This window comes from Phialemonium atrogriseum (assembly GCF_030411735.1).
Source record: "Phialemonium atrogriseum strain 8032-3 unplaced genomic scaffold QBC33scaffold_2, whole genome shotgun sequence".
Lineage (NCBI taxonomy): Eukaryota > Fungi > Ascomycota > Sordariomycetes > Cephalothecales > Cephalothecaceae > Phialemonium > Phialemonium atrogriseum.
In genome coordinates this window covers 1,069,825-1,097,504 of record NW_026848139.1, presented here as the reverse complement: position 1 = coordinate 1,097,504, position 27,680 = coordinate 1,069,825, and the positions used below count along the sequence as shown (strand labels likewise).

Below are 27,680 nucleotides of genomic sequence, written 5' to 3'. Positions count from 1 at the left end.
CCCGCGCCCGTCATCAGTCATTTTGTGGCTTCTACTCGATCGCCGAAAGAGCGGTGGGCGAGCCAAACGGCCATACTTCATCTCAGTGGAGGTCGATTCCAAGACATTCTTGACAAAGGAGCTGCACCGAGAATACCGAACGACAAGCCAGGGACCCGGGGACCGGCCATCGGACTGCAGATAATTGCATAACTGGCTTCAAGTAAGAAAGAGGAAACTTCTCGATTCATTGTCCTGGGCCACGCGGACTCCACAGACCCGTGAGGATTCCACGGCTACCTTGTTGTTTGCTTGTAGGGAAGAGAGAGTGAAAAAGACTTGGCTGCTACATTCTGGTCCCCGACTGCAAGCGCTGTCTGAGTTCATATTCTCTCCTACCCGTCTTCCATCTCCCGGAAAACCCCCTTCCCTACAGAAGTTGTTCCCAACCTTGCAGTGGCAGTTTCTCGCGCTCAAGACACCCCCCACCCACACACACACACACACACGCACACACACACACACACACGCACACAGCGGGCTCTCACCGCCATGCTTTCCCTGGCTTCCCTTCTTAACCCGGCGCCCTCAGGGTCGCCTGCCTCCTGCTTTCCAGCTACCCCCATGTCGATATCCCCGGCCACATCCTTCGTAGACGAACCCTTCTCGGACAGGAACTCGCTGCCGAAGAACAAGATGTCGAAAGAGTCCGCAGGATACACCAAGTCCAGGGCCAAGGGCATTGTCAACTTCTATCCCTTCGAGAACCTAGACGAGGAGTCCCTGCGTGAGGTTCGGAAGTTTCGCGTCTCCCCGCTAGGCAGCATCCAGGACTGTTGTAGACACATCCCATACAATAGCGGAAAGAAGGACTTCTACGAGAAGACTGGGCGAGAGAGCTTCGAAGGTAAACAAAGATTCTACGAGTGGGCGAACTAAGCGCCGAGACTCTCAAGAAGCTGATTTGGCTTGCAGTGTTCCAATACACCTTCAAGGTCCCCGGAGACAACTCGGATTATACGGTCATGTGGGATTACAATGTCGGGCTCGTTCGGATGACCCCTTTCTTTAAGTGTTGCAAGTATTCCAAGGTAGGTGCCGATTTCCTCCATCTCGATAATGTCCCGAGGTCCCGCGGTCAGGGGGTTAATAATGTGCAGACGACGCCAGCGAAGATGCTCAACATGAACCCCGGGCTCAGGAACATCACCCACAGCATCACGGGGGGGTCTATTATGGCACAAGGTAACCGACACAACTCCGGGACTCCCTTATCTCCTTCTTGCAAAAACCAAAGCCTCTGGTTTCTGATACACAGCACAGGTTACTGGATGCCATTCTCCTGTGCGAAGGCAGTCTGCGCGACCTTCTGTCACCACATTGCTGGCGCCTTGATCCCAATTTTCGGACCCAAATTCCTGTCAGAGTGCGTCCACCCAGAATCCCCGGACCACGGACGAATGATCATAGATCCGGAAATCGTCGTCGAGGCTTCCCGCGAGGCCGACATGTTCCGACGAGTGTACGCGGAACAATCCACCACCCCGTCCGGCAGCCCAAGGCCGGCCCGCCGGTCGCTGCGGTTCCCGAACTACGACAACAGCAGCCAGTACGACCGCCGCCAGCGCTTCAGGAAGGGCATGATAATCGACAGCCCGTACACCACCGACACCGATAACGATGTGCTTCCGGGCCCGGACTTCTCCCCCGCCACCCAATTCCACCAGCTCTCGCCGATCCCCGCGCCGCGGACGTCGGCGATGGCCACCCGATGGACGGCCGCGAACCACAACTACAACCAGTACCTCCACCCCCCCCACCGCCCAGCCGCCCACGCCCAGTTTCACCGCGACGACCAACACCCGTACCCCGGTGCCGCGAACCCCTGGCTGAGCGCGGTGCCCCGCCTCGGCAGCAACCCGGGCAACCAGCACAGGCGACAGCAGCCCGCACCTTCGTCGCACCCCGTCCAGGGTCTTCATCTGCCCCCGCCCCCGCCCCCGCCGGCGAGCCCACAGTCCCGGCTGGATTGGACGACGCCGCAGCCGCAGCCGCAGGCGCCGCCCCCGAAGCGGCCGGTCCCGTCCGACTACGCCGACTACAAAGAGTACAACGAGTACGAGTACGACGCGGGCGAGAGCCAGGTCGGCAGTAGCAGCAGCCCCACGACGTCCCGCGGCGGCGGCGGTGGCGAGGACGAGGACTGCCGTCAGGGCCGCCGGCAGGGGATAGACCCGCTGCTGCCGCTGCCGCCGCCGCCGCCGCCCGTCTCGGCCACCGGCGGCAGCGGCGTGGAGAAGAATGCGGCGCTGCTGCTCATGAATCTCAGCATGGGGGAGGCCGAGAGGGATGGGGAGGGCCGCGAGGGCCGCGGGGCCCGGTCGATGCTGACTCCCGAGTCGGTCGTGGATATGCACAGGAGCAAGAGGAGGAGGGCGACGTCGATGTAGGCGCCGCGGGAGCCGGTTCGTTTCCAAGCTTGCACTATTTTGCACGGTTGGGTTGGTTGGCTATCACTTTTTGCGGAGTTAATCGGACAACTCTGTTACGGGGGGACTCACGTCCTGATCCCCCTCGCGGGTTTGGGCCGCCTGTAGCGGGGAATATAATATGTCTGCTTGTGGACATGAGAATTGAGGCCGTCTGTCGTTTAGCCCCTTGTGCGGACAGAGGTTTGCCTCGGAAAACGGCCGTCTAGAGAACGGGCGGCGTACAGGAAAGCAAGTGCCTTTTTGCTTAGCTCTTTCTTTTTTCGCAACTCGGGTTAGGGTATCATCAATGGGATCTATCGTTTTCGCGAGCGTACAATGACTCCCCCTCGTATGGCTGCTATCCGGGCCTGGGGAGAAAAATGAAAACACACAACCCCCTTTTTCCTACTTCTGGACACCCTTCTCCGCCGCCTTCTTCATTTTGAACTCCTGGACCCACCCCTCTGCCTTCGACTTGGGGACCACGAAGATCTTGACGAGCTCGTCGACGATCTCGACGTTCCCAGCGCTCAGAACCTTGAGCAGTGGAACCTTCTTGCCGACCTTGACCAAGCCCCCCGTCAGCGTCTCCATGTAGCACTGCACGTTATTCGCGCTATAGCTGCCGTCGCGGTCCCATGGCAGCGGGAAGACGTAACCGAAATGCTGCTCCAGGCACTCCCTCTCGTCAAACGCCTTGATGAAGTCCGACTCCAGGTGGGCCGGGTACAGCAGCACGGTGGGGAAGCTCAGCGCGCTCTTCGGGTCCTCCGGGTCGGGAGTCAGCTGCAGCCTCGCGTCCTCCATCTCGGGCGGCTTCTCCGTCGCCCGCATGCGCACGCCGCGCGCCCGCAGCGCCGCCTTGAGCACCCTCGCCCGCCTCTGCGCCGTCTCGGCCGCCGCCCTCTCCTTCCCGGACTTGGCCGCCTCCGCCGCCGCCGCCGCGGCGATCTCGCCCGACAGCGCCCCCAGCGCCGCGTTCTCGGGCGCCACCGCGAGGCCGCGGGCGCACGCGTCGTCGGCCTCGCGCACCTTGCCCAGCGCGAGCAGGGCCCGGGCAGAGCGGTAGTAGGCCTTGACGTTGCGCGGGTTGAGCCGCAGGGCGCCGGCGCAGTCCTGCGTGCAGCTCCGGTAGTTGCGCAGCTCCAGGTGGCTGGCGGCGCGGTTGACGTAGAGCACCTCCAGCACGGCGTGCTGCTTCCGCACCTCGTCGGGGGAGTCCGAGTCGCCCTCCTTGGGCGGCTCCCCCTTGTCGCGCCGCCGGTCCTCGGCAACGACGATCTGGATGCCCTTGCCGTAGAACTCCTTGGCGTCGGCCCACTTCTTCTCCTTGAAGCACTCGTTACCCTGTTCCTTGAAGTTTGTTGCGTTCTCGAGCGGGGTGCCTTCGTAGGCTAGTGCTTGCAGGGCGGCAACGTCGTCGTTCTCCTCCAGTTCTGTCATGAACAAGGGCGATTTGTTCAGGTCGGCAAGGATCTCTTCCGAGCTCTTGCCACTGGTGAAGGCCAGGGAAGGGGGGAGCTCTGGTATTGGCTGACCTTCACCATGCCCGGTGGTGAGCCTTTTCATGAGCGCCGTCATCATCTCGTTGTCGTCCATATCTGGTTTTTTTTTCTTCGTGCGTCACCACGAATAGAGGTACAGCTGAGAAATATTGTATACTGATTTGCAAGGCGGCTATGACAATTACAGCCCTTCCAAAGGACACCTTGACGGCAGCCAGAGATCAACGTCCAGATTGTCGATATGTAGCCTTGGTTGTTAGATTGGTGGTATCTGGACCCTTTCTGGCGGGGTTTGGTTGCTTGGTGGGGATGAAGATTTTGGCATTTTTTTTGCCATCGCCTTCTTCTCACTTCGCTGAGGGCTGATGAAAATGCATGTCGAGTGAATTTGCAAACACACCAATACTTTATTGCCTTCTTGTTTCTTACTCTTGCAACAATTTCTCCAAGGGGTTTTTTCTTCAAGTTTCTTGTATCACTGGTGTGTTGTAATCCTTACTCCTATCTTGGGGGACTCAAACTGTTTACAAAGGCAGGACTAGATTCCGGAGACATTACAAGTCCGCCCATAAATATCGTGTCTATTAGGTACGCTACTATCGACTGCTAAGAACATGCGCCAACAACCTAGGTATAAATATATAGTAGCCCGCAACCATGTCTTTCGTGTCTCTAACTTAAATCATGCCATGCGCCATTATTAAAGATGCCGAAACAAACTGCTTGACGCCGACCAACGCCAATGAGGCCGATCCCCCATATATGACTCCATAATCCTCATAAACGCGCCGTACCATCAAACCAAGATTGCGCAGATGAGGGGATTCTACCCCCTTACCTCCACACATCTTCGAGCCAATCACCGTGGTGACCGCAAACCCTCCACAGATTGTCTTTCCCTGCGTGCTGACAAGGAGCAAGCAGGTTTAGCCGTCTACTGCGTCGCGGCAACCTCCTCATAATCCTCAGCTAGGGTGCATCTAGGCTTCTCGCGCTTGACAGAAAAGCATTGAATACCACCCAGAACGGCAACGACGGCACTACCGTACCATGCCAGAGCAGTGCAGTCCATCCCCTTCCCCAGGCTGTACAGATAACCTGCAATAGGCGGGGCAATCATCCGGAACGCAGCTCCCGCGCTTGCCGCCAACCCGTTCACCTTGCCAAGAACTGACGGACTCGGAGTCGCTTCCTTGATGAGGATGAGAAGTAACGGGTAGACAAGGATAGAGAACAGGTTGCGGATAGTGAGACAGACGTATATGGCAGGAAATAGAAGCGACTCCGGTACGAACAGGAGGAAGGGAACGAAAAGGTAGGCAATCGGGTGCAGGACTGTCACAAAGATGAAAAGCCTGTAGATCCCCAACCGTTCGGCGGCAAAGGGGAAGACCACGGCTTGAATGAAAAGAGCGATCACGCCATTGACGGCCATGATCATGCCCACAGCTCGGAGAGAGAGACCAAGGCCTCCGGGGGAATAAAACGGGCTCAACGAATGAACCGGGGAACCTAGCAGCGACGACGGGCTGAGAGGTCTATCGTCCTCGAAGAATATGGGCAGAAGGTGATCGTACGTCATGGAATGATAGGTGAAAATCGAAAGGGCGAGGATAACAGCCATGATCCGCTTGGAGAAGATGTTGCAGTCCGGTCGCTTCTCGGACTCTTTCGTCCACTTGCTGTCCGACTCCTCGGCTTTGTGGCTCTTGATCGTTCCATAATTCTCATCCCTGAGGAGGTCGACAGCGGGCCGCTTGATGGCATCAGATGTCTCAATGAGAGGAGTCTCTTCCGAGACGAAAGTATCATCGGGCAAAAACACGCGCGGTTGCATATCGGGGTGGGTTTCCTCGAGGAGGAAGTAGCCAAGAAGAATGCTGATGAAGAGCAAGCCAGCGCAGACGAGATTGGGGAGCAGGTAGGGGAACACCTCGAATAGTGACCCTTTGGGGAACATGTTCGGGAAGGATTCGTGGGGGTCAGCAAAGGTGCCACCGATTGCTGGACCTACGATTGTCCCTATGGACCAAACGAAGGGCACTATATTTGGGTTGTCGAGTTAGCAATCCTCATTGAGTGGAGAGAGTGGGCGATATCGATGTTGAAAAGTGACTTGGCCTTCCTGGGCAGCACATTTGACGAGAGGGTTACGTACTGATGGAATAGGCTTTGGCTGTGATAGAGTTAGCACGCTGAGAGGATGGACAGATTCGCGGGTAATTCGCGGGTAAGGGGTGACGTACGCTCGTGCTCTGGCTTTGTGACCAGCTCTCCGACCATTGTCTGAATGACGGCAATGTTTCCGTTGAGCAGTCCGCCCAAGGCACGCCCCAGGAGGGCGACCCAGAGGCTGGAGGCAAAGCCCACCATGACCATGCTGAACATGGTGCCGATGCACCCGACGAGCAGGACCGGCTTTCGTCCAATTCGGTCGGACAAACCGCCCCAGAACATGCCCATCAGGGCTTCCGCAAGGGCGAAAGACGAGATGAGCAAGCCGGCATAGAAGGAGGCGTCATCTTCGTGGCCAATCTTGAATCTCTTTATCAGAGCCCATGCATATGGGAAGATGGACGTAAGAGCTATCGGCTCGGCGAGGCGAACGATAGCTATAGGAAAGGTTAGTATCTCTTGCAGAAGATCGGTCTACTTGGTGGCGAAGGTATCATAACATACCGAGCACGAAGAGCTGGACGGTAGGGAAATCATCGGGGTTGCGGCGAGTTCTCTGATTTGTTAGGGTCATTGCTTCTCGGCGTGGTTGTTCTCTTACGGCCAGTCGACACAGCACTTGACTAGAGTGTTGACAGAGGCAAGTGTCGTGCCGTTCGCAGCTTTCAAAAACTGAGCGTCTCGGTGGCGGTTTCTGAGGACGGACGGGAAACGAAAGAAGGAAGTGACGGTGCGGGCTTTGGCAGCTCTATATACCTGACACAGGGAGCAACGATATGAAGGAGCAGCGAGCGGGCTTGCATACGGATGCAGCGATGGTGGGGAGGAAGAGTCGAGAGGGCGAGAAGGGGTTGTATGATCACGGGTGGTATAAAATATTTGCATGCATGAAGGGGGGCGGAGACCGGACTAGCTACAGCCTAAGTAAATAAGAGGGGCAAAATATGCATGAAAAAGGACGCATTGTTCCTATATCGGAGTATGGCGGGCGGGCTGCAGCATCACCGACCACGGTCTGGAGCGGTCGATAATCCTATAGCCGGATCACACTCAACTAGTTGGATTATTATAGCGTAGCACGCATCGAACATCTCATCTCCTGAGTAAACATCAATGGACTGGTAAGACTCCCTCCTGTCAATTTATTGCGCTATCAAGGTGGTTTCACTCCAGGACGTTGATGGCAGTGGGCTGCTTTCAAAACTTTTCAACTGGGTCATTATGTGGCATTGGCCAATGATAAAACACGCGAGTTAACATCATTTCTTCCGTCCTAGAAAAAGAGGGGTGTTCTGTCTGTGCCGTGTTTTCCGCATCAGTGGCCAAGTTGCCCCTCTTATCACTGTAACCGATTTTGTTAATCATTGAATCGCCTGATTGGCCAGCAACTTGCTGCATGAGTAGTTCTATCACTTTCGAATTTGTTGACGCCAAGATTCAAGAGGGGCGGTGAATTCCATTGCAAGCTGCCTTGGCCAGAATAAATCGTTACTGATACGGAATACTCTCCTCGGCGTTCGATGTGGCAACATGCCTCGTTTGCTTGGCTCTCTCACTGCTCCAGATCTACGGATTACCTGGGCAACTTTCGATGAAGAACCAGATGCTACCACGCTGGAGCTCTTATCAATCCACACTAATAACTGCATTCAAGTTCATGCATTGACCTCTCGGTTTGCGCTCTGCCAGTGAGGCGAGTTGGAGTTGCATATGCAAGACGCGCATACTATGCAATACATCCTAGTCTTCACAGGGAGACCAAGGCGGCCCGGCAGCTCTAGCCTGCTTTTGCTTATCTGTCTCCCGGCCAAACAACCCTTCTGGCCCGGCCAGTTCGCTTCCCTCTGCAACCTCTACGGACAGGCCCGGCGGTTGCGGTTACGTTGTATGGTCTGAATTCCGTGTCCGCTTTCGGGGAAAGAAATGACCCAGTCCTCGCCTCCCATCGCACGCGTCACGACTTGTCTTGAATCCAAGACTCAGAGACTCAGGGACTCAGGGACTCAGAAGTTAAAACCATGGGCTCCACGTGTTCTAGGGTTTCTCGGTTGAGAGGCCAATCACGAACCACGTCGTTCTGCAAATTCGACACCGTTCAGGAAATCTTGCAGTAGTTTCCGTTTCTTATTTCGAACGGCTTGGGGGTTCGTGGGGGTTACCCGAAGAGCCTCTCTCCAACCCAACCTACCCTGCTATAAGTTGTGGGAAAGAGTCCAACACATCGTCGAACCATTACATCGACGTTTGTTTCCTCACTGTTTGCGGTGGCCATGGCCCGTTTCAGCAATTTGATACGGCAAGGTCACACATTCCAGTGATGTATCCCAACCTCCGTCATCGGTCTCGGATTCTCATGCATTCGGCAGGGCTCTGATTTATTTTTTGGCCTTGGCTCGCTTGGGCGACATGACAGTAGGTTGCGTCCCACCTGCGATCTGGACTCTCGATCTTCTTGTCTCGAAATCCGAATCAGATGTCTTGCTTCCAAGTTCCGCCTCGACAATCCTTCCACCTGATAGCATAATCAACTTGGTATTATCTGGAGCCGCTCCATTGGGTATGTAGGACCATGACCTTTGGAAATCAACCCTGCTAGTCCCATGAATATCGTGCCCGTCTCTACAACATAATTACGGTACGATGACGGTGACGAGAAGATAGTCATATCTGTTCCCGCAGTCAGTCCTTCGGCGGAGGTCATTAAGAGCCACCCTTTCCTGCCCTGAGGGCCGCAACTATACGCCTGCCGGGTGAGGCGGCCCGAACCCGGCACCGCCGTCGGTCCCATTGGGTAAGCGTTGAGAGTGTGGCCCTTTAAGTTATCCCCAGGTGAACCCTGAAAAAGCCCACCCGGCCCGCTTCCTAGGCACGGTCTCGCCGCTTCCGGACAGGGAGGGATGATGGCGCTGTTTGGACTGTGGAGTACGATGTTCCCAAGAGTTAGTAGCGACTTGCACTTCCTCGAAGGCACCACCACTTGATGCCAAGGAACAACATCTAAGAAACGCCTCGAAGCCCCTGCTCCCCTTCTCTTGAGCCGAAGATGCCGGCCGCCCTCCTGCATATCCCATCACGTGAAGTTGGGGGGGCAGGAGGTGGCTATAGAGGTGGTGGCTGTTAGGTCGGGGGTTTGCTCCTGGTGCGACAATGCGCCCGTAACATTCCATTTCTAGGCAGGAGGGAGGTCTTAGACACTCGACGATGTCTATTAAATCTATCCATATATGAGCGTACCCATTCCATCTTAACTTGAAAGTCTAGTTCGAAATCCCAATATTTCCCCCCGGTACAGTGGGGTGGAAAAAAGTCCACGCACGATGTGTGCTCAACAGCAACAAAATGCCTAGTGCTGGTAATCCATCCTCCCATCCCCAATCACCGCCCAGAACTCCTCGACGAGCTCCCTCTGCCCGCTCGGCGCGCCCCTGACGGCGAGGTAGACACGCGAGTCGATCGCGGGCTCCCACTCGCCGGGATTTCCGCTAGCAACAAACCCGCCCGCCTCGGCGAGGATGCACCAGCCGGCGCAGACGTCCCAGGCGTAGCACCCGCCCTCCCAGTAGGCGTCGACCTGCCCGGCCGCGCAGGCGCACAGGTTCAGCGCCGCCGAGCCCAGCGACCGCAGGCTGTGCACCATGCTCCCGCCCGCCTCGCGGCTCGCCGCCAGGCGCTCAAACGTCCGCGCCTTGACCTCGAAGTTGGGCCCGTCCCGGCTGGACCCCCACTCGACCGCCACGAGCGCCGCGCCCAGACCCGTCAGCGGCGGCGCCGCGGCCCCGGACCCGCGCCCGGCCAGCGGAAGGCGCTGCTTTGGCCCGCGGCCGGCGGCCCCCTCGGCCAGCGAGGCGTTGCGCTGCACGAAGCTTCCGTGGCCCCGGATGCCGGTGAAGAGCAGGTCCTGGAAGGGGTTGTAGACGACGCCGACGGAGGGGACGCGGCCGACGGCGAAGCCGAGGCTGACGCAGGCGTTGGGGAAGCCGTGGATGAAGTTGGTGGTGCCGTCGATGGGGTCGACGATGAAGGTCGGGGCGTCGGTCACCCTCGTCTCGCCCGCCACGTACGTCTCCTCGCCGACGAAGGCGAACGTCGGGTAGGTGGTCTTCAGGCGCGTCGAGATCATGCGCTCGACGGCCTGGTCGGTCTCGGTGACAATGTCGACGGCTGCGGGTGGGGGGAGGGAGGGTAGGTAGATGATGAGTTAGTCATGCTGAGATCTGCTTTGGGCGAGGCCTCGAAAGTCTGGAAAACATGGGAGCTTATCCATTGGAGGGCACTCACAGTTGAGCTTTGTGCCAGTAGAAACATCGTTGGGATTGGCGCCCAAGATCATCCGGCCGGCCTCAAAGGCGATTGACAGCAGAGTGTCGTGTATTTCTTGAAGATTAACTTCAGCCATGGCTAATAGGGGGGGGTTGATTGACCCAAGGACAAAAAAACAGTCGATCCTAAACAGCTGAACGTCTATTCTAGCCCTCGAGTCAATCAGTAGGACGATAAGTTGATGTCACTAAAATTGAGGAGGGGCATTGGCGGGGGGGACAATAGCGGGGCGGCTCTGAGGAGGAGGTAAAAGGGTCCACTGTGAGCAGCGGGGAACGCGTTGAGAGCTTCGCTGTATGCGTTCGGGGGGAAATCTTGGGGCGATGGGCGTCACTTGGTTGTCTCCAAATATCGTTCATAGTAGGCATGGCGAGAAGGAACACCTAATACATAATAAAACTGACCCTGACAATAAAAGAAAAGCCCATCCAGAAAGCCACCAGACTCCCTTTTGCCCACTACCTAAACCGTGATTCCCCTGGCCGGTAAAAAGTTCGTTCGAGTTGCGTTTTTACACCAAGCATGTAACAGCACAGAGCCTGAATATCTGTGATGGTGTCATCATCATCAACCAACCCACAACCAAATCCTCTCCACCCTCTCATACCGCTTCCCTGAAGATAGATCTCCTCTCCGTAGGACTATCCCCAGACCCATGGTCTTTGGGTGCTGTCTTTCCACCCGCGGCGGCGACGGCGGCAGTATCAAGGGGCCGAGGACTAACAGCCCTCATGCTGAGGTTGCTCGGGTCCGCGTCGTCATCGAACGGGTTCCTCGACCCAGCCGCCGCCCCCGGAGCCAACCCGCGCGGCGACCTGCTCCTCGTCCTCCCCCTGGGGTCGTCGTCGTCCCCCCCGAACCCCTCCGGCGCCTCCCCGGGCGTCGTGGCGAGGTTCATCTGGTAGCTTCCCCCGCTGCCGCCGTAGCTCGTGTCCGCGTGGTGGTGGCGCGGCGCAAGGCCGAGCTCCTGCTCCTCGTAGTACCCGCCCACGTCCGCCTCGTGGCCGACCCGGGCGTCCCAGGCCTCGTCCGGGTCGAAGGGCCCGAAGCCGCGCCGGCCGGGCCTCGGTCCCCCGGCGCCCGAGGGCTCGTAGGCGCCTGCAGCCGTGCGCGCGTTGCGGTTCTTGAATGTGCGGATGCGGTCGTTGACCCACCCGACGATGCCGCCGGGCGCCGGTTGCGGCGGGCCGTATGTCGGGGCTGAAGATCTGTAGAAGGGTATGTAGGAGCTGAGAGGCGGGGGTGGTAGCTAGATGAGGGCGCAAGGGTAAGCTGTTAGCCAAGAGGGCTTTACAGGGAGGGACATGGGGCAGGGGAGGACGAGATCCGTCGCGTGACAATTGAGCGGCGATGACGGGCGATAAAGCGGTGCGCATGGATCGCGGGACCAGGGAGATAACTTACTCCTAATCGCTGGGCACGCATACGCGTGTGAATGACCCAGCCGACTCCTCCGGCGAGCAGCACGATCACGATGATCAGGACGATGACGCCGGCGGTTTTCATGGCGAACTTGGTTAGGCGGCGCGGCCAAAGAGGTCAGCGAGCTGCGAGGTTTGGCGAGGTGATCGATTCACCCGTTCAGCAAATTACTGGCATTTGGCGATTTGTTGGCGTTGGCCTGACTGGTGCTGCCTTGCTTTGGGTTGAGTGAGGTTTAAGTTTCAAGCTAATACTCGTCAGCCCTGACGGCCGAAGGGAGCTCTCACAGCCCTGCCTGCCGTTTATAGGTACAGTTACCTTTGCATAGCCCCCGGCCCACCAATCCCTGTGTACCGAATACGTACCCCATGTCGTTAGTCCATACCATAGCACGTGCATAGGTAACTTGGCGCTTTCAAGGCTCCAGCATTTTATGCGATAATCTCCCTTGTTGCCACCAACAAAACATGGTGAATACTCGAGAGCATGGCTGGCACTGATCCCATTCAGGCTGTTTCTTAGATATAAATAATCCAAGAGACCTCCGGGAGAAGATCGTTGGGCCCTCTGGTCTAATAGGGCCCGTCTAAATAACTTCCATCCCACCTCCAAGGTACCTAGGTGCCTGCATGTCCGGACAGGGTCTTATTTATATCTCGCTTTAGGAAATCCGTTTCTTTAGCCTCAGCGGCGTGTGCTCAGCTCCTAGAACCATACCTACGTATCCATTGTTTAAACTTGCGAATATCAAACAAGCTCTCCCCTCAATTTCAACAATCAAGTTGGGCAATCCCCCGGGACCCCGGGTATCACGCAAAGCACATATCCCAATGGCCACCACCCCTCGCAAAGCCCAAGCTCTCAATGAACTCGCCTAACGCACACCTGCCCAGCTCATCAGCGCCGCAGCCCAGTAGCGGCACGACGCGGTCATTCACCAGGACCCGCACCAGCTCCTCGCCGTCGCCGCCGCAGACCATCTTCTCGACGTACACGCGTGCCGCGAACGGCACCGTCCATGCCGCCGCGTAACCCCCCGCCGCGGCCGGGTCGGGGCGCGGCCCCGTCGTCGGCAGCGGCGCCGTGGCATTGTACAGGCCCAGCGCGCCGAGGAAGGCCGTCATGTCGTTGTCGTGGCTGAAGTCGGCGTAGAGCGCGCGCCCCAGCGGGAACGTGGCCGGGTCGCTGTCGAGCGTCGAGTTGGTGCTCGTGCGGTCGCGCACAGGCCGGCCCGTCAGCCGCGCCACCAGCTCATTGGCGTATCCGACGCCCTGGGTGGGCCCGAGGGGGTTGCCCGGCCCGTAACCGTACCACTTGCCGACAGATTGGTGGTATGAGTAGTCCTGCCACTCGGCCTCGGTGAAGAGCGCGCAGAACGGTGAGAGGGTGCCGATTGGCGACGCGACGGTGTTGAACGGGCAGAGGTCCATCAGGTAGACGGTGTCTTGGTCCGTCAAGTTGGCCCCTGGAAGGTTCTTGTTCAGCTTGGCCGTCAGCGGCGGTGCCCAGTTTTTGAGCCAGGCGCTCTGGGCGTCGTATCCGATACTAGAGTATGCGCCTTCTTCGAACTCGGTGCAGAGGCCGTGATCGAGAGTGTTGTTTAAGCCCTCCCCTTCAGGAATGATGACCAGTTCATACGGGAAGACGTCCGACACGTTATCTGCGAGTCTCGACAAGTGAAACCCTTGGGTCCAGTTTAAGGCCGATCCTACGACTCTGTCCTGCCCGGACGCCCTGATGAAGGGCACGGATTTGCTGGCGAGGGACCGGTACCTTGTGTAGAATTTGATTCCGGAGTTGATGAGCTGTTGCTGGCCGAACACTGTCAACTGATCTGAGCCCAGCGTGTATTCGTAGTCCTTGATGAACTCGAACCCCGGACCGTATGCGGTGACCAGCTCGTGGATACGACCAACCGTGTCGTTGTAGATGGCCGTCTTCCCAGCTGTGGGATCTCTGGCGCCATGTCGGGACAAGATCTGAGCGAAAGTGAGATCACAATCCAGTGGAACCGCGGCATCAATCTCGGACGGGACCGAAAAGAACGGCGAATATTGTCCCCACGAGTGTGAGATAGACGCCTGGCATTGAAACCCCTTCTCAGGGGTATCACAGACCGCAGCTATGCGGGACGACGCTGACACTCTTCTGTTTGCGGTGTTAGAACGAGGGCTTAAAGGGGAACAGCAGAGACTTGAGAACTAACATAAAGGCAAATGCTAGAGAGAGGAAGAGGCCGAGAGAGATGCCTGCCATGGTGAATTTGAGGACTCTCCTCCTGCGATCACCGTACTGGCCGCGACCCTCGGTCGGGCGAGGCACCTCGGCCCGGCCGTAGAGAGCCTGGTATTTAAATGCATCCCGCTCAGTGAGCCTCTTGAGCCATGTCGCGATACCGGAGTCCCCCATTTATAAGTAGGTCGCCAGAGCTAGAAGCCCTGGCCTTTGTACCCGAATGGTGCTACTTCGGCCGGTATAATTGCGAATTCATCCCGGGGATGAGGTACGTCGAGGCATGAGAAACGGTGGTAGACCCAAAGTAGAAGAAGAGCAACCTAGGCCGAGACTGCCAACGCATTTCACGCCTCTAGATGGGCGGATGCCCACATGGGACTCATTGGAGGTCATCTTTGCTTGCTGCGGTTCGCTATTGGACCCACGTGCTCACTCTCACTGGTTCTTCTAGGAATTTGACACAAACCCACCGTTTTGGGCGCTGCATACGGGCCTCAGGCATAAAAATTCGCATCCTTGTGATTGCTCAGTGCTAGAACCAAGACCTTGATTTGGCACTTTGATCTCAAGCTAAAAATAACGGGACGATCATCTCCTTCGATGATGCCTTGCTTCGAGACTTGGCCCGGCCAGCTTCGATGCAAAACCAAATCCTAGCCACCTCGAGAGGTACTTTTGTCATTGGCACCGTGAAACCAAGTAACAGCTTCTCTTCAAACAAATGCAAGCGGTCCATATCAAGGACGGGCTTCGAATGCAAAATGTCACAAAATGCCACAGACCTCCTTCCCCGATGGGTATATTCCTCCCTAGTCTTCTCTATCCGCACTCGCCGTCCTTCGCGGGTGTGCTGTACAGGAAGTGTAAATCTCTGATAAATAATACAGTTTAGAAGGCAACTCCCACGCTCTGCAGTCTGTAGATATCAGTACTCCGGCCAAATGTGGCGCTGCGGTCAATGGCCTGTGGTCGTGAGGCAGGCGTATCTTGCTCCATCACCGGGCTGCTCCCCGGCGACCATGTGGTCGGAATGGTCTGGCGCTCCTCCTCCGTTTCCCAAGTCGACACCGTCGACACCGAGGAGACGGTGTCCAAGCTAGTGCGCCCGGCCGCTTCGGGAGTTCCAACGCACTGGTAGAATCCTTCGTTCCCAGTGACCGGTTTGGGGCGATTGGTGATGGACTCGAGACTGATATCTCGTTGATGCTCGGTAGCCGGGAAGAGCCAGTTTGAGACTCGAGAGAAGGACTTCTTCTTGCGCAGCGGCGGACGGAGGACTAGAGGAAGGGGAGGCGCGAGTGGCCGGTCCAGCCCATCTCTAACCTGCTTGTGCTGGCTGATGAATGCCGTGGGGGACTCCGCAATGGTGTCCTCGCGACGACGGACGTGGATCGGATGAGACGGTGCTGTATGAGGCCGACCCTCTGTGCTCAGCCGCTCGGCGAACGAGGGCGCAGCTGCCGGCATCGCTGGGATGGACGGCATTGGTTCGAGGTCTTCTCCCGTTATTCTCGGAACAGGCTCAAGTAGGCCGGGCCCCGGCGTACCTTGCATCCCATGAGCTGTAGATGGGCGGCTGCTCATGTACACGCTCTGACGGTCAATAACCGAGTCGATCTCAGCCTGCAGCAGCTCCTTCTCGATCATAGCACTAGCGATACGCTCGACAATCCTCTCAACACTCGGCGATGTGTATGCCCTTGGTCTTGTCCTCGCTACCGAGCGCGGGGGGATTCTGGGAGGCGTGGTATCCGCGCTACTAGAGAAAGACGACTCTTCATGCAGAGGCCGTCTTGGTAAATGGAATGACATGGACGAATTGCTTCTCTCATGGGTCAAGGTGACGCTGTTGTCGTCCCACGTTGGCGCTTGGGTGTGCGCCGGAGGTGGTGGCGTGATGCTTTGGTCTGCGTAATCGAAGACGGGCAATATCGGTGATAGGTGATTATCAGGCATGTAGATGCTCAACTCCAGAGGTCGGAAGGAGGCGGGCCACAGACGGTGTTGTGGCTCGGGAAACTGGAATGATTCCGAGTAGACATGGCGGAAGTTGGTGGGAGCTGATATGTGCGGCCGGCGCGACGAGGTATTTGAAAAAAAGCGTCTCCTCACAGAGAAGCGGCTTCCCTTACTGCTCGATCTGTCCCGAGTCGTCTGCTCGGCCCCGTATCCTCTTTCAGAGGGCCATAGTGGTTCCGCAGACGGTGGTGGGACAAGGCCGGGCTGGTCCCCAAAGACTGCGTTGGGTTTCTCGGCGCCTGCACGGATTAGTGTCCCGAAGGTTCCAAGACTCGGCCATCCGAGGCGCATATCAACAGGGTTGGACTCACGGGGACGAGGCTTCTCGTCACGGCGGGAGGCCAAAGGCGGACAACACTGAGAGATCGACTGCAGCCACGAGGCATAGGTCTCAGCAAGTACGCTGCCCAAACTCCTCATCTTAAAATTATGACGACTGCCTCATACCGGCCAACAGAAAGGAGGAACGAACGACGACCAGCGTTCCCAGGTAAATGGAACGACGGGCGGGAGAAGCAGGCCCCCAGATTAAGCAAGAAAAAGGCAATCAATCAGAAATGGAAAGAGAAGGATCCTTACCGTGGGCTATTCTACATCTTATTACCTTTCTGTCTAGCCGGCCATACCGCTAAGCTTTGTTGTCCCAGCTGGGAGGCGCTGGCTGTGGATTTAGAAAGTTGATGGTGAGTGATGCCGGCTTGCGAATTTGATAGGCTGAGGCGGAATGGGCGTGGGCCAGTCGGCGCTTACAATGCTGGGGGTAGTGATGATTTGGATGGCTAGCGCTACACACCACATTTGACGACCCACCACTCGTGTAAGACGAACGGTATCGCACAGCGAGTCGATGTCTTAGATTTCCTTGGTCAAGGAACACACTCCGGCACCCACAGCCACGGCCGCATTTGACACAGGAACCCAGGAGGGGTGTCGCGTGGGCCATTTAGATTGGGCCCTGGCCGAGGGCAGCTGTTATCCCGTCATTCAACTTCTGCGAGAGGCTTCTATTATTTCCTGAAACCGAGCTTGTCAGCACGATGTGGCCAAGGCTGCGAACTCGCTCGTGTTTTCAACCCCGACCCCTCGGCCTCCTCGGGAGATCTTGAAGGATCTACGGAATACTCTCTGGCCTTCGGCCACCCCTGGAACAAGTCGGCACACTGCTCCATCATGACCAGGCGCGACCTGACAAGACGTACAGGAACGGCAAACGCGCAGGGCGCAATCTCTCAGAACTTGACTTGTAACACATATTGGTTCGATGAACGGCGGCGACGGGGTGATGCCAGGAGAAGAGGCCGCGCCAGTTGTGCTTTCTACCTCATTTCTAGTTCTCAAAGGAATTCGCGGGTCAACAAATGCGAGAGATTAGTTGGATGCAGACAGCCATTCCTCAGGAGAGCGGGTCTAGAGCCTCGTCGCTCGCTCTGAAAGGCAATTGGATATCCAAACGGAAATACAGAGGTCGATGGCAATTGTAGAGCATTCATCAGCGATTTAGCGCTGAGTCTGACCTGAAAGACAATATTTGAGCTGAATCGGGCTGAGGATGCAGGTGGCTTTGCAGGCACTTATAAAGCCACAATTGGAAAGGTGTAATTCGGGCAAGCTGTGTTTGTCACGTGGCCTCAGGAAACTCACCTGCAGCTGGTGTAACTTACTGAGCCGGACCGGACCTAATGAACCAATCAAATTGAGGTACAACTGGGTCGCGAACTGGACAGCTTGCGTCCCAAGCCATTAAAAAAAGGTGCTGGTTAACCCTCGCCCGCATACCAACCATTCAAGCCCAATCCTGATTCTAGGAAACAAAAATAAAATAGAATCGGTTTGCCATTTCCAAGCTTTGCAGGCTTAGAGCCACCCAGATCTCGCCATGCAAGCTCCTCCGCAACCGGGGCAGATGCCCACCCGCGAACAGATCATGGCGATGCAGCAGCAGCTCGCAAGAGACGCAGAGAAGGCCGGCATGACTGTCCAACAGTTCGTTGAGCACCTCAAGAAACAAGCGCAGGAACAGCAAGCAAGAATGCAAGCCGCAATGCAACAGCAACAGCAGCATCAACATCAACACCCACAACAGGCCCAAGGCCAACCGCAGCCCATTGTCCCTGGCCCTCCGAACCCCCTCGCCTTGGCACTCGCCAAGTTTCTACGAGGCCAGGACCTGAAGCCGCGTACATGTATCTTGAATGGAGATCGGAAGGATATGTTCAAAGGTATTTGACCTGATTGGCAGGACATCCTCGCAGCGAGCGCCCCAGACCACTAACCCTCCTCCAGTGAAGCGAGCCCTCCGAGCGCTCCAGTCCCCTGCCTATGAGAAGGCGCGCAAGAAGAACCCGGCTCTCCCTGAAATCACCGACCGAGCCTCTCTTGAGAACACGTTTAAGCTGCTTCCCATGTCCATGCTCGCCCTCCGTGTCAACAAGGTCGACCCCCACCATGGCCATGACCACGCTCCCAAGAAGACGAAGCGGGTGAAGGGCCTCTGGACGGTTCGCATTGAGCCCCAGCAAGAGGCCAAGGAGGACATGTACTACGTATGGCTGTGGGAAGGCAGCCAGCTCAAGCGCAAGGTCTATGCCGCGCTGGCTCTGCTCGTCATCTTTGCCGTTGTCCTCTATCCACTCTGGCCGCTGAAGATGCGCCAAGGCGTCTACTACCTCAGCTGGGGCTTCTTGATGCTTCTGGGCGTGTTCTTCCTCATGGCTATCTTCCGCGTCATCCTCTTCTGCGTCACCTATTTCGCCACTCCACCTGGGCTGTGGCTGTTCCCCAACCTCTGGGAGGATGTCTCGTTCTTCGACAGTTTCAAGCCAGTCTGGGCTTGGCACGAGGTACGTCACCAAAGGGCGGCAGTCGAGCGGTTCAATAGCACTTGCTAACCAAATTCTAGACGGCGAAGAAGAAGAAGAAGGCGAAGGCGAAGGGCGGTTCTGCGAGTGCCCAGGCGACCTTTTCTGCAACGACCGGACAGCCGGCGCCGGCGACCGCAACAACCACCGCAACCGCCACCCAGGTAGCCGATACTTCGATGCAACAGCGCGGCTATGTCTCTCCAAGAGTCGAGGAACTTCCTGACGATGAGTGATTCTGTCACATGGCATTTATGGCGTTGCTGAGGCGTTGGGAATGACAATGGGAACGTCCGCCTGCTGGGCACAAGAAAATAAGGCGTGTGTATTCAGTAGACTCATGGCCCAGCTGGACAACTCGTAATTCTTCATTGTCATATGGACTGATATGCTTGCATTGCTGCTCGTCGCTCTTGGATTTAATCTGCTGTTCTTGTTTATAAAATCAGACCGCCATAGCTATCAAGATTGGGGTTCAGGATACTCCTTTGCCTGGGAGTCACGCTAGAACCGCTGTCGTAGTATCATGGATGTTGATACCTCGCAATGTCAACTCGGTCCATGTGCATGCTGGTCCCTCATGGATACCTATGCTCCGAAGAGCATACGTATGCCGTTAGTGCAGCGAAAGTTTGGATCCAGATGCCTTGGAATGGCTTCAGCCAAGATCCTCGGCTGCGAGTAAGCCCGCCGTGAGCCAGTATGATCAGCCGCCCCCAGTGATGGCCCCCACCCGCACTGACCGTCGTCTGATGTCTGATGGTGCTGATCGGGCGGGTCGACAGCCGGCATAGTTGACAAGGTTAGGCAATCCGTGCGCCGCATCCTTTGCCAGAGGAATTACCTAAAATGCAGTTCCATGCGGTGACTGAAGCAGCAGCAGCATTGGGGAAATGGGCACACGGGATGAAGCTTCCATGACCCAAAGACGGGATGTCGGGAGAAGCCGTGAGACTGGACTTACAGGGAGTATCCATGTAGTGGTCCAGACTCTCTTCATGCCACCATCCTCATGGATAATACGCCGTCGAATGCGAAGGCTGGAAAGGGCTGGTGCTGCTGGTTCTCTGCTCTACGCAGTAGGGAGCTAAGGTAACTTATCCAGTTGTATTACGTGTTGAGACTGAGGATAGTCGCACTCGATGATCACAAAGGTAGGTACTTGGTATAGACGTCATTTGGTGGGGGCCCAGGTTCTTCGTCCATGGAATATGAAGGACTCCCGCTAGCTCGGTGGGGCACCAACTTTTGAAACATCCCATGGATTTAGATACCGCCACGGCGCTGCCGAAGAACAGAGGGCATTCGATCGGCGGAGGAGATATTGGCCCTGGGGAACCCTGAGAGGCCCCTGCAGACGTCCGCGGGTGGGCAAAAGGCGAGGATAATCTCACGAGGGCGAAGCTGTGCTCTGCTCAAGACGGGCGTGCTGCCTGATCATCATAGGCTGTCCAGACTCGGAACCAGACGAAGGTTTGTTGTTGGTTGTATTAGTATATCATCTCACGTCTTCCCAGCTGCTCTAACGAGCGCTCCCTCAATCCTCTCAACCTGCTCCAATTCACGCTAAAGGTGGACCACTTAACGCGACCACTCACTCCCGCGTCGAGACGGCCTTTGGCAAGTTCACAAACGGACCAGTTAAAACCGCCCGAGCCGCTGAGATTTACCTCGACTGACGAGGCGACCAAAATAAACAAACAGGGTCCTGGTATAAAGTAGGTAGTGCGATCCCACTACATACTACATACCAAAGGTATATATACAATACAATACAATAACGTCGAGCCCAGCCAACATCAGCCACGGCTCCTTTCGACTTCCGACTCAGTCAACTACATGCACGCGGTTGCCCATTTCGCTTATTAGACTACGGCCAGGGGCAGTCTCTCGTCTCACCAACAGAGTTTAAAAAGGGGGGCTCCTATTAAGGCCAATTGGGTGTGTTGCAGACCAGAGATCATCACAGGGTCTTGACTTGGGGTTTAGACCGAACTTGGTTCGCTCCAGTTGCCAGTCAGCCCTCCAGAATGTCCGTTGCTTGGAGCTGGGACCGCTCGACCAAGACCCAAAAGGGTGTTGCGAGTCGCGGCCGTTCAACAAACCAAGGGCAGACAGGTTACAGTTACTCCATCAAGGGAGGGCCAGCGCCTTCAAGGCCACCACGAGAGTTTTTGGAGTCGCAGTCATAGTGAGTGCCGGTTTTCCCTTATAGCAATAATCCCATCGTATCACTATTTCCCCCCAATGCTCGGGCGCATGATCTGGACAGGGCACGGAATCAGCCCCTCCCAAAAACCCCCCACCCCTGACTTATTCCCTGGATCTTGCGACTTCCAGCGCCGTCACGATATTCCCCTCTGATCCCTCTATTCTTTCCTGGATCAACCTACAACTAACCAACCGCGCTCACACAGTGAGACTACCGCAGCTATGCGACAAGCTCATCCACCACCGCGCAACCCAAACAACAGCTATCGCAGCTCGAGTTTCCGGCCAGCGTCATCTGTCTACTCACAGCCTTCTCCTGTCAGCAACAACTTCTCCTCTGCGGGATCCGGGGCCAACTATCACCACGGCGCGGCGCCCGATGATATTTCACCACCAAGCTCCCCAGAACCGAGTTATACAACGAGCGGAGGGTGAGTCGCAACTTTCCCATTGTTTTCGTGTTCCTTGGCTTGCGCAGGCCCATGAAAGGCAAAGAGACAGGAGCGGGGCGGCATTCAGTCTCGGGTACCAAGCATCTTTCGAGTCTTTGTCCGGGTGGCATAACGGCACTCTCTGTCGGCCATACCTAGTCTTGGCCACTTCCATGATTATATGGGGGTTGTAAACGATGATGTCGTCAAGTCATGCAATCTAACCACAAGTACTGACAAATGTGTTGTTTAGTTACGGTGTTCCTCGGGGCCGCTCTCGGGACGTCTCCCCGATTGACGAAGACCTATCAGCCATGACCATATCCCACGGCACCTCCAGAAATGCGAGAAACAACATGGAGGCCCAACAATCTGACGGGGCCGCACAATCACGGTCTAATATTCCCAGTCTGCGTCGAGCGCGACGGAAGCAATCCGATGCCGCGCTGCGAGAGGCTACACAGCGGCAGGGCCAGCAGAAGGGAGATGTCCGTTGGGATACCATGACCGGCGAGCCAACAAACAGCGCAACGGGAAAATCATCACAGGTCAAGCCTGCCGAATTTGCACGGGGACTCGGCATAAGTGCGTCATCTGCACCTACGCAGAAAAGCCCACCCTCGGCAATCACTTCGTTTGGCGACAAGGTTAGGCGGATGGCACAGTCAGGGAGAGCTGACAAGAAGCCCGACACGGTTGAACACGGCATAGACCCTGCCGCGGGCGCCTTCACATCCTCGCGCCCGGGATGGCGGGGTGCGAGCGGCCGGACAGCGCTAGTTGAGCCCGTACGCGACAATCCGGAAGTTACCCCATTGAAGATACCGCGGAAGAGCAGCAAGCGCGTCACTTCTCCACCATTGGCGGCAGGCCCCGGGAAGCCGGGTCTATTTTCGGGCACCCCTGTAAGCGGGCATGCAGCCCCTGTCGGTCCATCGGGGGCTGAAACGGCCGCCCATTCTGTGCCTCCCCGGGAGACTGTAAGGAGAGTAGTGCCCTCGTCCCAGATGTCTTTCCCGCCCAACTCGCAACCACAATCGTCTGCACCCAGTGAAAGTGCAATCAGCTCGACAAGCATCGCTGCCCAAGAGGCAACACGAGGTAGACAACAAGGAATCCGCAGGAAACCCCCTCCTGCCCACGGAAACCACCACCACTCCCACCAGGAGTCAGGTTCGTCCGTCTACACTCAGGATCCCCATGCGCCAATACCTCCTCCGCATGCTGCGAACCCAACGAGTACGGGGCCAGTAGATCCGTGGACACAACCCGCGTCTCGATTCAGCGTCACCACTTACGCCACGAGCGCAGCCGCCACGCCACGCGAGTCCCTTGACGTCTTCGATCACGACCGACCGCCGATGCCGACACCGCCGCAGCAGTATCACTCCAGCCCCCAACCAAAGCAGGACTCCGTCATGGATCGTCGACGACCCAAGCTCACCGAGAGTGACGATGACAAAGTTTATCCCTCTTCCGGGGCCCCCGTATTCGTCTCTATCAAGGACTCGTTCATGACCTCCCCGTTCTCGAGCTCCTCGACGGCAGCCCGCGAGCGCAAGGCAGCCGCCACCGGCACCAGCACCGGCAGCAGCCGCCCCGAACCGGCGGCCGTGTCCTGGGCGCGAACGGCCGGCGAGCGGCCCGTGTCGACAGCGTCGAGCATCAACAAGATGCTCCCGCCGGCGCCGCCCGAGGCGACGGCGGAGGAGTCGCGCGACCGGGTGGGGATGCTCAACGCGCAGCTGCAGAGCCTGGGCAACCGGCGCATCAACCTGCTGCGGTCGGTCAAGCAGATGACGGAGCTCATGCCGCAGGACAACGTGCTGGACAGCGCCGAGGTCGTGCACAAGCGCGGGCTCGAGCGGCGCAAGGTCGAGGCCCTCCGGCTCGAGCTCGCCGACGTCCAGCGCGAGGAGTACGAGCTCGGGCTGAAGCTCCACCGCGCGTACAAGCGCATGGACAGGGATGAGCAGTACGAGAACTCGGCGCTCTGGGTCCGGAGGGTTACTAGCTAACCTTTTCTTCGCACGTTGTTGCCGCTGTTGTTATGTTCCGGGAGGATAGGGAGGTGGGTCACGATTTCGCATGCATGCGGGGAGCACGTGTTATGACGCCTTTTTTTTCTTTTTTTCTTTTTCTTTTTTCTGAGCGACGGAGTTTGACGGTTTTCGAGATGATACTGTTTGTATGTAGGCGAGACGTGTTGTACGATGGGCTTAACTGTTGTACGAATACAGATCCAAATTCTTGACTCGGGGGATAAGTTAGCCTCCCGAGAACAAATCATAGATTATGAATGTCTCTTCGCAACTACTTTAAAGACAGAAAACATCAAACCTCCAATGCTGACGTTGCCAATCCATCTATGGGGCAAGATGCCATTCTTGATCAAACCAAACTCCCGTCTTATGACCGACTTTTGTGTTGAACGCTAGACTTACAAGCCACATGCAAACCTCTCTCTCTCCGCGTTACTCAATGCCCTCTCTAGGTTACGCCGTCCTGTCTGCATCCGCCTGCGCCGCTTTCCGTCTCAGATCCTGCAAGCAAGGCGCGAAAAACAACTCGCCGCTGATGACCATGAGGAGCGTCCTCATGGCGACGACGAGCCAGAGCAAGAAGACCGATATCGAAAACACCTAAAGAAGGCGGGGGAGCACCTCGTTTTAGCCACGTTCAACCGCGCCGTTTCGGCCTCCCATCTGGCACATCAGACTGAATAGTTAACTCACCATGGTCAAGACCCGGAAGAAGCTGCTGTCGAGTTCCTTCGCCATCAACCCCGTGCAGGTGGCGAGGACGCCCAGCGGGAAGGTGAAGCCCCACCAGCCCATGTTGAAGGGGAACGACTGTGTGACGGCGATGCTGATGAGCGCAAAGCCGAGCCAGGCGAGGCCGGCGCCCCACATGACGAAGGCGAGGAACATTCCGACGCCATAGAAGACCTCGCCGACGACGGCGGAGGACGAGGAGTCGCCGCCGCTGCCGCCGAGGGCGCCGGTCTCGGGGAGCAGGGTGCGCGCGACGATGCCGAGCTGCTGGATGCCGAAGCCGCCCTGGCCGAGGGGCCCGATGGGGAGGAAGACGGAGACAATGACCTCGCGGGGCGGCAGGCTGTGCATGCAGAGGCGGTGGAAGTAGATGGTGAGGACGATCATGGCGAAGAACTCGCCCATGCCCCAGATGATGTACGACGCGACGAGCGTCGTCAGGGCGTGGGATTGGCTTGGCAGTGCTGCCGCGATGATGCCGCCCGACGAGGAGGCGACGATGGCCGGCACGAAGGGGAAGAGCAGCGCTGCCGTCATGCGGTTGAGCTCAAGCTTATGGTGGTGCATCCTGTCCCGCGTTAGTTCCCAGCGTTAGGAGTGAAAATAGAGAGAGAGCAGCGGATGCACTGCCAGCTCGCCGGTCAAGGGGGCAGGTTGAGGTTGCAGACTCACACAGGGAAGGGCAACAAGATACTGCACATCACGGCTAGCACAACGTCAAACCACCACAGTGCCCAAGCCAGGTAAATAGCCCAGTCTCCCCAATCCGCACATACGAAGACTGTCATATTGATGATTGCTAGGAGGTTCGTCAGCCATTACGCCCTTGGCAACAGAGATATATAAATAAACAAGACCACCTACTTGCTAGGCCCATGGGGAAGCAGCCCAGGAAGAGAGACTGGACAGGGTGTCTGATCATTGCGCTCCATATCTCGGGATAGAGCGTGTACCGCACGATGGTGATGCCAGTGAAGATGACGAAGAGCAAGATATTTAGAACGAAGAAGGCCACGGCAATGGACTTCAGCCACGAGGCGTTGTACGGGAGCTGGTGGATGAGAATCGACACGATGCCGGTGCCCATGTTGACAGCGAACCATCTAGATGACCGGTCAGTTCCCCTCTCCTCGACTTGTGTGTGTCTGACTAAGGTGAGTTCGATTTTAGTCCACTTACGACGGGGTGAAGTTTCTCACGATCCTTCGCCAACCAACATCTTCCTTAGCAGGCTTCTCTCCCATGCATTGGCCATTACCTCGCTGACACGGCGGCACTAGAGTTTGCTTGCCGCCTCTACTACCGTTACAAGGGGTTGTTGTATCGGCGTTCATGGCTGCTTCGTCATAGATAGTCGGCCGATGTATCGGATTCTCGATTCTTGCATCAACAAGTGGCTCCCTGGATTAGGGATGTCTAGGTTGACACTGTGAGAAATTGCGGAGTGCCCTTTGATGCCAACCAGTTAGGTATGGTTGAACATCTCTACTTGTAGAAGAATGTGCAATCAATTACTAGACTACCAGCAGCTGTGGATGACTCTTTCTCGGTTGTCGGTGGAGACCCCCATGGTGGCCAAAATGTGTAAAGTCCCTAATCCGTAGGTAGTCTCCACCAAGAGCTCTGGGCGGGCGTCTGTGCGCCAATTGTTTTGTGGAATTTTTCGCCTTCCATACCTACCTACCTACCTCGGTAGTTTCCGTCTCCCTCTTTTCCCTACTGTAGTTTCTGGTAACAAAAAGCCAAGAGATGCAGACATTCCCGTTCTTGAACGAAGCCGTATCCTCAGTTCAATTGCTGTTGTCGTTAAGAATCTGCACATCCATCCGAGTTGCGCCTAGGACCAATCAAACTCCGCAATTTCCAGTCGGGGAACAAGGTTGCTGTGGCCGACAGCCGTTGCCGATTTCGGATTGACCGTTGAATTCCCAACCTCAACAAGGGAGCAGCAGACACAACCGACATCTTCCATCCTAGATACCTCAGTTGTTGTTCAGCTAACCCAATACAGAGTAAGCAAGTAGCCGTCTCCTCCAACCTCGTGACCAGCTCAGGTGTTGCCGTTGAGAGGTCAATGCATGGTCAAGCTAACACGAAACATGCGTGCAGGGCCATTTTCGGGTTGTAAAGCAAGGAATCTCCCTGGTTGAGCTCCTTTTCCTTGGATATTTCCTCGAGGGTACGTAAAACGATTCGACGTTGTGATCCCGTGAGAAGGTTATCAGTCATCAGGCGGTCCCACTAACCGAAATCGGGCTCGGCAGTGCATAGGGCCCCTCCGCCAACTCCGCCGATGATACGCGGTGCGAACATTGTCTGACACCGCCTTTCTTCCGAGTGGCAACCCCTAGCCATCCATCACAACAACCCATCATCATCACTGAATAGAGTCGTCAAAAGATCCCAATCATGGCCATCGATAAGAACTTGAGCCTTGGTGGCATCGTGTCCTCGGGGTTTCGCTGCGGTGTCGATGCGGATAGATTTGAAGAGCTCGTCACTGCGCTCAAGGTGGCGCTCGGGCCATGCTCTGGTCTGACCTCGGATGATGTCGATGTCTCCTATCTCTCGAGGCTGATGGAGGAGTATAAGGCCAACGACAAGGGTTGGGAGAGGTACGCAATGGGAGACCCAAGCCGAGGGTATACCCGAAACCTTGTCGATGAAGGAAACGGGAAGAGCAACTTGGTAGGTTCCAGACCGCATCCGCACCGACGTGAATCGCCCCTGAGGTTGCAACGTATATCTAACGGAGAGATAGCTTGTCCTCGTATGGAGCCCGGGGAAAGGAAGTCCCATCCATGATCACGGCAACGCTCATTGCCTGATGAAGATCCTCCGGGGGAACTTGACAGAGACGAGATACGAGTTCCCCGACCCCGAGAAACAAGGGCCCATGAGGGTCAAATCAGAATACACGCACAAGGAGAACGCCGTCGCCTACATGGCCGACGAGCTGGGTGTCCATCGAGTATGGAATAAGGGCAGCGACTTCGCTGTATCCTTGCACCGTAAGACAAGAGGAAACAGGGCAAATTACCTAGACCAAGCTGACATGTCAAACAGTGTATACACCCCCCAATGTTGCCAAGGGGGGATGCCACATCTTCGATCCTGCCACCGGAAAGAGGAGCCATGTGCTGAAGTGTGGAAATTTTTCAGAATATGGTAGGCGACTGAAGGAAGCAAAGGGAATGTGAACGTTGGGTGATTGGAGCTTGACGAAAGTGCCATTGGCATAGGTAAGCTTGTCCGTATTTGGATTCATTTCGCGTCTCGA

At 56.6% G+C, this 27,680-nt stretch overlaps 11 protein-coding genes across 11 annotated transcripts; 4 read left to right on the top strand and 7 right to left on the bottom strand.

Moving 5' to 3' along the window:
• Positions 1–306: 306 nt before the first annotated feature.
• QBC33DRAFT_592107 (uncharacterized protein) lies at positions 307–2,429 on the top strand (the record flags this gene model as incomplete). The annotated part of the gene is made up of 4 exons (XM_060431679.1): positions 307–886; positions 955–1,070; positions 1,140–1,224; positions 1,303–2,429. The coding sequence occupies exons 1-4, from the start codon at positions 532–534 to the stop codon at positions 2,427–2,429; spliced, it is 1,683 nt and encodes a 560-aa protein (XP_060287869.1). The 5' UTR covers positions 307–531.
• Positions 2,430–2,731: 302 nt separating this feature from the next.
• Positions 2,732–4,469, bottom strand: QBC33DRAFT_592103 (uncharacterized protein). The gene has a single exon (XM_060431678.1). It carries the CDS (start codon positions 4,047–4,049, stop codon positions 2,856–2,858), a length of 1,194 nt encoding a protein of 397 aa, XP_060287868.1. The 5' UTR covers positions 4,050–4,469; the 3' UTR covers positions 2,732–2,855.
• A 20-nt stretch (positions 4,470–4,489) lies between these two features.
• QBC33DRAFT_524321 (major facilitator superfamily domain-containing protein) lies at positions 4,490–6,981 on the bottom strand. Its single transcript, XM_060426726.1, has 4 exons — positions 6,635–6,981; positions 6,202–6,567; positions 6,114–6,131; positions 4,490–5,998 (listed from the first exon to the last, which is right to left on the bottom strand). Exons 1-4 carry the CDS (start codon positions 6,702–6,704, stop codon positions 4,890–4,892), a joined length of 1,563 nt encoding a protein of 520 aa, XP_060287867.1. The 5' UTR covers positions 6,705–6,981; the 3' UTR covers positions 4,490–4,889.
• Positions 6,982–9,333: 2,352 nt separating this feature from the next.
• Positions 9,334–10,664, bottom strand: QBC33DRAFT_159800 (inositol monophosphatase 2). Its single transcript, XM_060422234.1, has 2 exons — positions 10,409–10,664; positions 9,334–10,291 (listed from the first exon to the last, which is right to left on the bottom strand). The coding sequence occupies exons 1-2, from the start codon at positions 10,524–10,526 to the stop codon at positions 9,474–9,476; spliced, it is 936 nt and encodes a 311-aa protein (XP_060287866.1). The 5' UTR covers positions 10,527–10,664; the 3' UTR covers positions 9,334–9,473.
• Positions 10,665–10,784: 120 nt separating this feature from the next.
• QBC33DRAFT_524314 (uncharacterized protein) lies at positions 10,785–12,209 on the bottom strand. The gene is made up of 2 exons (XM_060426725.1): positions 11,855–12,209; positions 10,785–11,699 (listed from the first exon to the last, which is right to left on the bottom strand). The coding sequence occupies exons 1-2, from the start codon at positions 11,954–11,956 to the stop codon at positions 11,052–11,054; spliced, it is 750 nt and encodes a 249-aa protein (XP_060287865.1). The 5' UTR covers positions 11,957–12,209; the 3' UTR covers positions 10,785–11,051.
• Positions 12,210–12,327: 118 nt separating this feature from the next.
• Positions 12,328–14,567, bottom strand: QBC33DRAFT_565801 (histidine acid phosphatase). The gene is made up of 2 exons (XM_060430432.1): positions 14,079–14,567; positions 12,328–14,020 (listed from the first exon to the last, which is right to left on the bottom strand). Exons 1-2 carry the CDS (start codon positions 14,279–14,281, stop codon positions 12,682–12,684), a joined length of 1,542 nt encoding a protein of 513 aa, XP_060287864.1. The 5' UTR covers positions 14,282–14,567; the 3' UTR covers positions 12,328–12,681.
• Positions 14,551–17,036, bottom strand: QBC33DRAFT_524307 (uncharacterized protein). Its single transcript, XM_060426724.1, has 3 exons — positions 16,438–17,036; positions 15,655–16,365; positions 14,551–15,603 (listed from the first exon to the last, which is right to left on the bottom strand). The coding sequence occupies exons 1-3, from the start codon at positions 16,544–16,546 to the stop codon at positions 14,996–14,998; spliced, it is 1,428 nt and encodes a 475-aa protein (XP_060287863.1). The 5' UTR covers positions 16,547–17,036; the 3' UTR covers positions 14,551–14,995.
• Positions 17,037–18,002: 966 nt separating this feature from the next.
• Positions 18,003–19,220, top strand: QBC33DRAFT_511151 (translocation protein; the record flags this gene model as incomplete). The annotated part of the gene is made up of 3 exons (XM_060425816.1): positions 18,003–18,345; positions 18,410–18,966; positions 19,026–19,220. 3 exons carry the CDS (start codon positions 18,003–18,005, stop codon positions 19,218–19,220), a joined length of 1,095 nt encoding a protein of 364 aa, XP_060287862.1.
• A 2,077-nt stretch (positions 19,221–21,297) lies between these two features.
• On the top strand, positions 21,298–23,998 carry QBC33DRAFT_159668 (uncharacterized protein). The gene is made up of 2 exons (XM_060422233.1): positions 21,298–21,626; positions 21,880–23,998. Exons 1-2 carry the CDS (start codon positions 21,418–21,420, stop codon positions 23,642–23,644), a joined length of 1,974 nt encoding a protein of 657 aa, XP_060287861.1. The 5' UTR covers positions 21,298–21,417; the 3' UTR covers positions 23,645–23,998.
• QBC33DRAFT_565797 (sulfite efflux pump SSU1) lies at positions 23,819–25,928 on the bottom strand. Its single transcript, XM_060430431.1, has 5 exons — positions 25,580–25,928; positions 25,265–25,503; positions 25,073–25,199; positions 24,362–24,968; positions 23,819–24,268 (listed from the first exon to the last, which is right to left on the bottom strand). The coding sequence occupies exons 1-5, from the start codon at positions 25,732–25,734 to the stop codon at positions 24,122–24,124; spliced, it is 1,275 nt and encodes a 424-aa protein (XP_060287860.1). The 5' UTR covers positions 25,735–25,928; the 3' UTR covers positions 23,819–24,121.
• An 881-nt stretch (positions 25,929–26,809) lies between these two features.
• QBC33DRAFT_511148 (RmlC-like cupin domain-containing protein) lies at positions 26,810–27,600 on the top strand (the record flags this gene model as incomplete). The annotated part of the gene is made up of 3 exons (XM_060425815.1): positions 26,810–27,088; positions 27,162–27,411; positions 27,467–27,600. The coding sequence occupies 3 exons, from the start codon at positions 26,810–26,812 to the stop codon at positions 27,598–27,600; spliced, it is 663 nt and encodes a 220-aa protein (XP_060287859.1).
• Between the last annotated feature and the right edge of the window lie 80 nt (positions 27,601–27,680).

What these genes read in the sequence shown, in the direction of transcription:
- QBC33DRAFT_565797 (XM_060430431.1), bottom strand. Translation starts at nt 25,734, where the DNA reads ATGAACGCCGATACAACAACCCCTTGTAACGGTAGTAGAGGCGGCAAG. An exon ending in ATCTTGTTGCCCTTCCCTGT is followed by an intron (nt 24,969 to 25,072) that starts GTGAGTCTGCAA and finishes AACGCGGGACAG; the next exon opens with GATGCACCACCATAAGCTTG. An exon ending in TCTTCCGGGTCTTGACCATG is followed by an intron (nt 24,269 to 24,361) that starts GTGAGTTAACTA and finishes CGCCTTCTTTAG; the next exon opens with GTGTTTTCGATATCGGTCTT.
- QBC33DRAFT_565801 (XM_060430432.1), bottom strand. Translation starts at nt 14,281, where the DNA reads ATGGGGGACTCCGGTATCGCGACATGGCTCAAGAGGCTCACTGAGCGG. An exon ending in TCTCTAGCATTTGCCTTTAT is followed by an intron (nt 14,021 to 14,078) that starts GTTAGTTCTCAA and finishes CACCGCAAACAG; the next exon opens with AAGAGTGTCAGCGTCGTCCC.
- QBC33DRAFT_524314 (XM_060426725.1), bottom strand. Translation starts at nt 11,956, where the DNA reads ATGAAAACCGCCGGCGTCATCGTCCTGATCATCGTGATCGTGCTGCTC. An exon ending in TGCGTGCCCAGCGATTAGGA is followed by an intron (nt 11,700 to 11,854) that starts GTAAGTTATCTC and finishes GCCCTCATCTAG; the next exon opens with CTACCACCCCCGCCTCTCAG.
- QBC33DRAFT_159800 (XM_060422234.1), bottom strand. Translation starts at nt 10,526, where the DNA reads ATGGCTGAAGTTAATCTTCAAGAAATACACGACACTCTGCTGTCAATC. An exon ending in TACTGGCACAAAGCTCAACT is followed by an intron (nt 10,292 to 10,408) that starts GTGAGTGCCCTC and finishes CCCCACCCGCAG; the next exon opens with CCGTCGACATTGTCACCGAG.
- QBC33DRAFT_159668 (XM_060422233.1), top strand. Translation starts at nt 21,418, where the DNA reads ATGCGACAAGCTCATCCACCACCGCGCAACCCAAACAACAGCTATCGC. An exon ending in AGTTATACAACGAGCGGAGG is followed by an intron (nt 21,627 to 21,879) that starts GTGAGTCGCAAC and finishes TGTGTTGTTTAG; the next exon opens with TTACGGTGTTCCTCGGGGCC.
- QBC33DRAFT_524307 (XM_060426724.1), bottom strand. Translation starts at nt 16,546, where the DNA reads ATGAGGAGTTTGGGCAGCGTACTTGCTGAGACCTATGCCTCGTGGCTG. An exon ending in TGACGAGAAGCCTCGTCCCC is followed by an intron (nt 16,366 to 16,437) that starts GTGAGTCCAACC and finishes TAATCCGTGCAG; the next exon opens with GCGCCGAGAAACCCAACGCA. An exon ending in TACAGCTCATGGGATGCAAG is followed by an intron (nt 15,604 to 15,654) that starts GTACGCCGGGGC and finishes TAACGGGAGAAG; the next exon opens with ACCTCGAACCAATGCCGTCC.
- QBC33DRAFT_592103 (XM_060431678.1), bottom strand. Translation starts at nt 4,049, where the DNA reads ATGGACGACAACGAGATGATGACGGCGCTCATGAAAAGGCTCACCACC.
- QBC33DRAFT_524321 (XM_060426726.1), bottom strand. Translation starts at nt 6,704, where the DNA reads ATGACCCTAACAAATCAGAGAACTCGCCGCAACCCCGATGATTTCCCT. An exon ending in CGTCCAGCTCTTCGTGCTCG is followed by an intron (nt 6,568 to 6,634) that starts GTATGTTATGAT and finishes CCTTTCCTATAG; the next exon opens with CTATCGTTCGCCTCGCCGAG.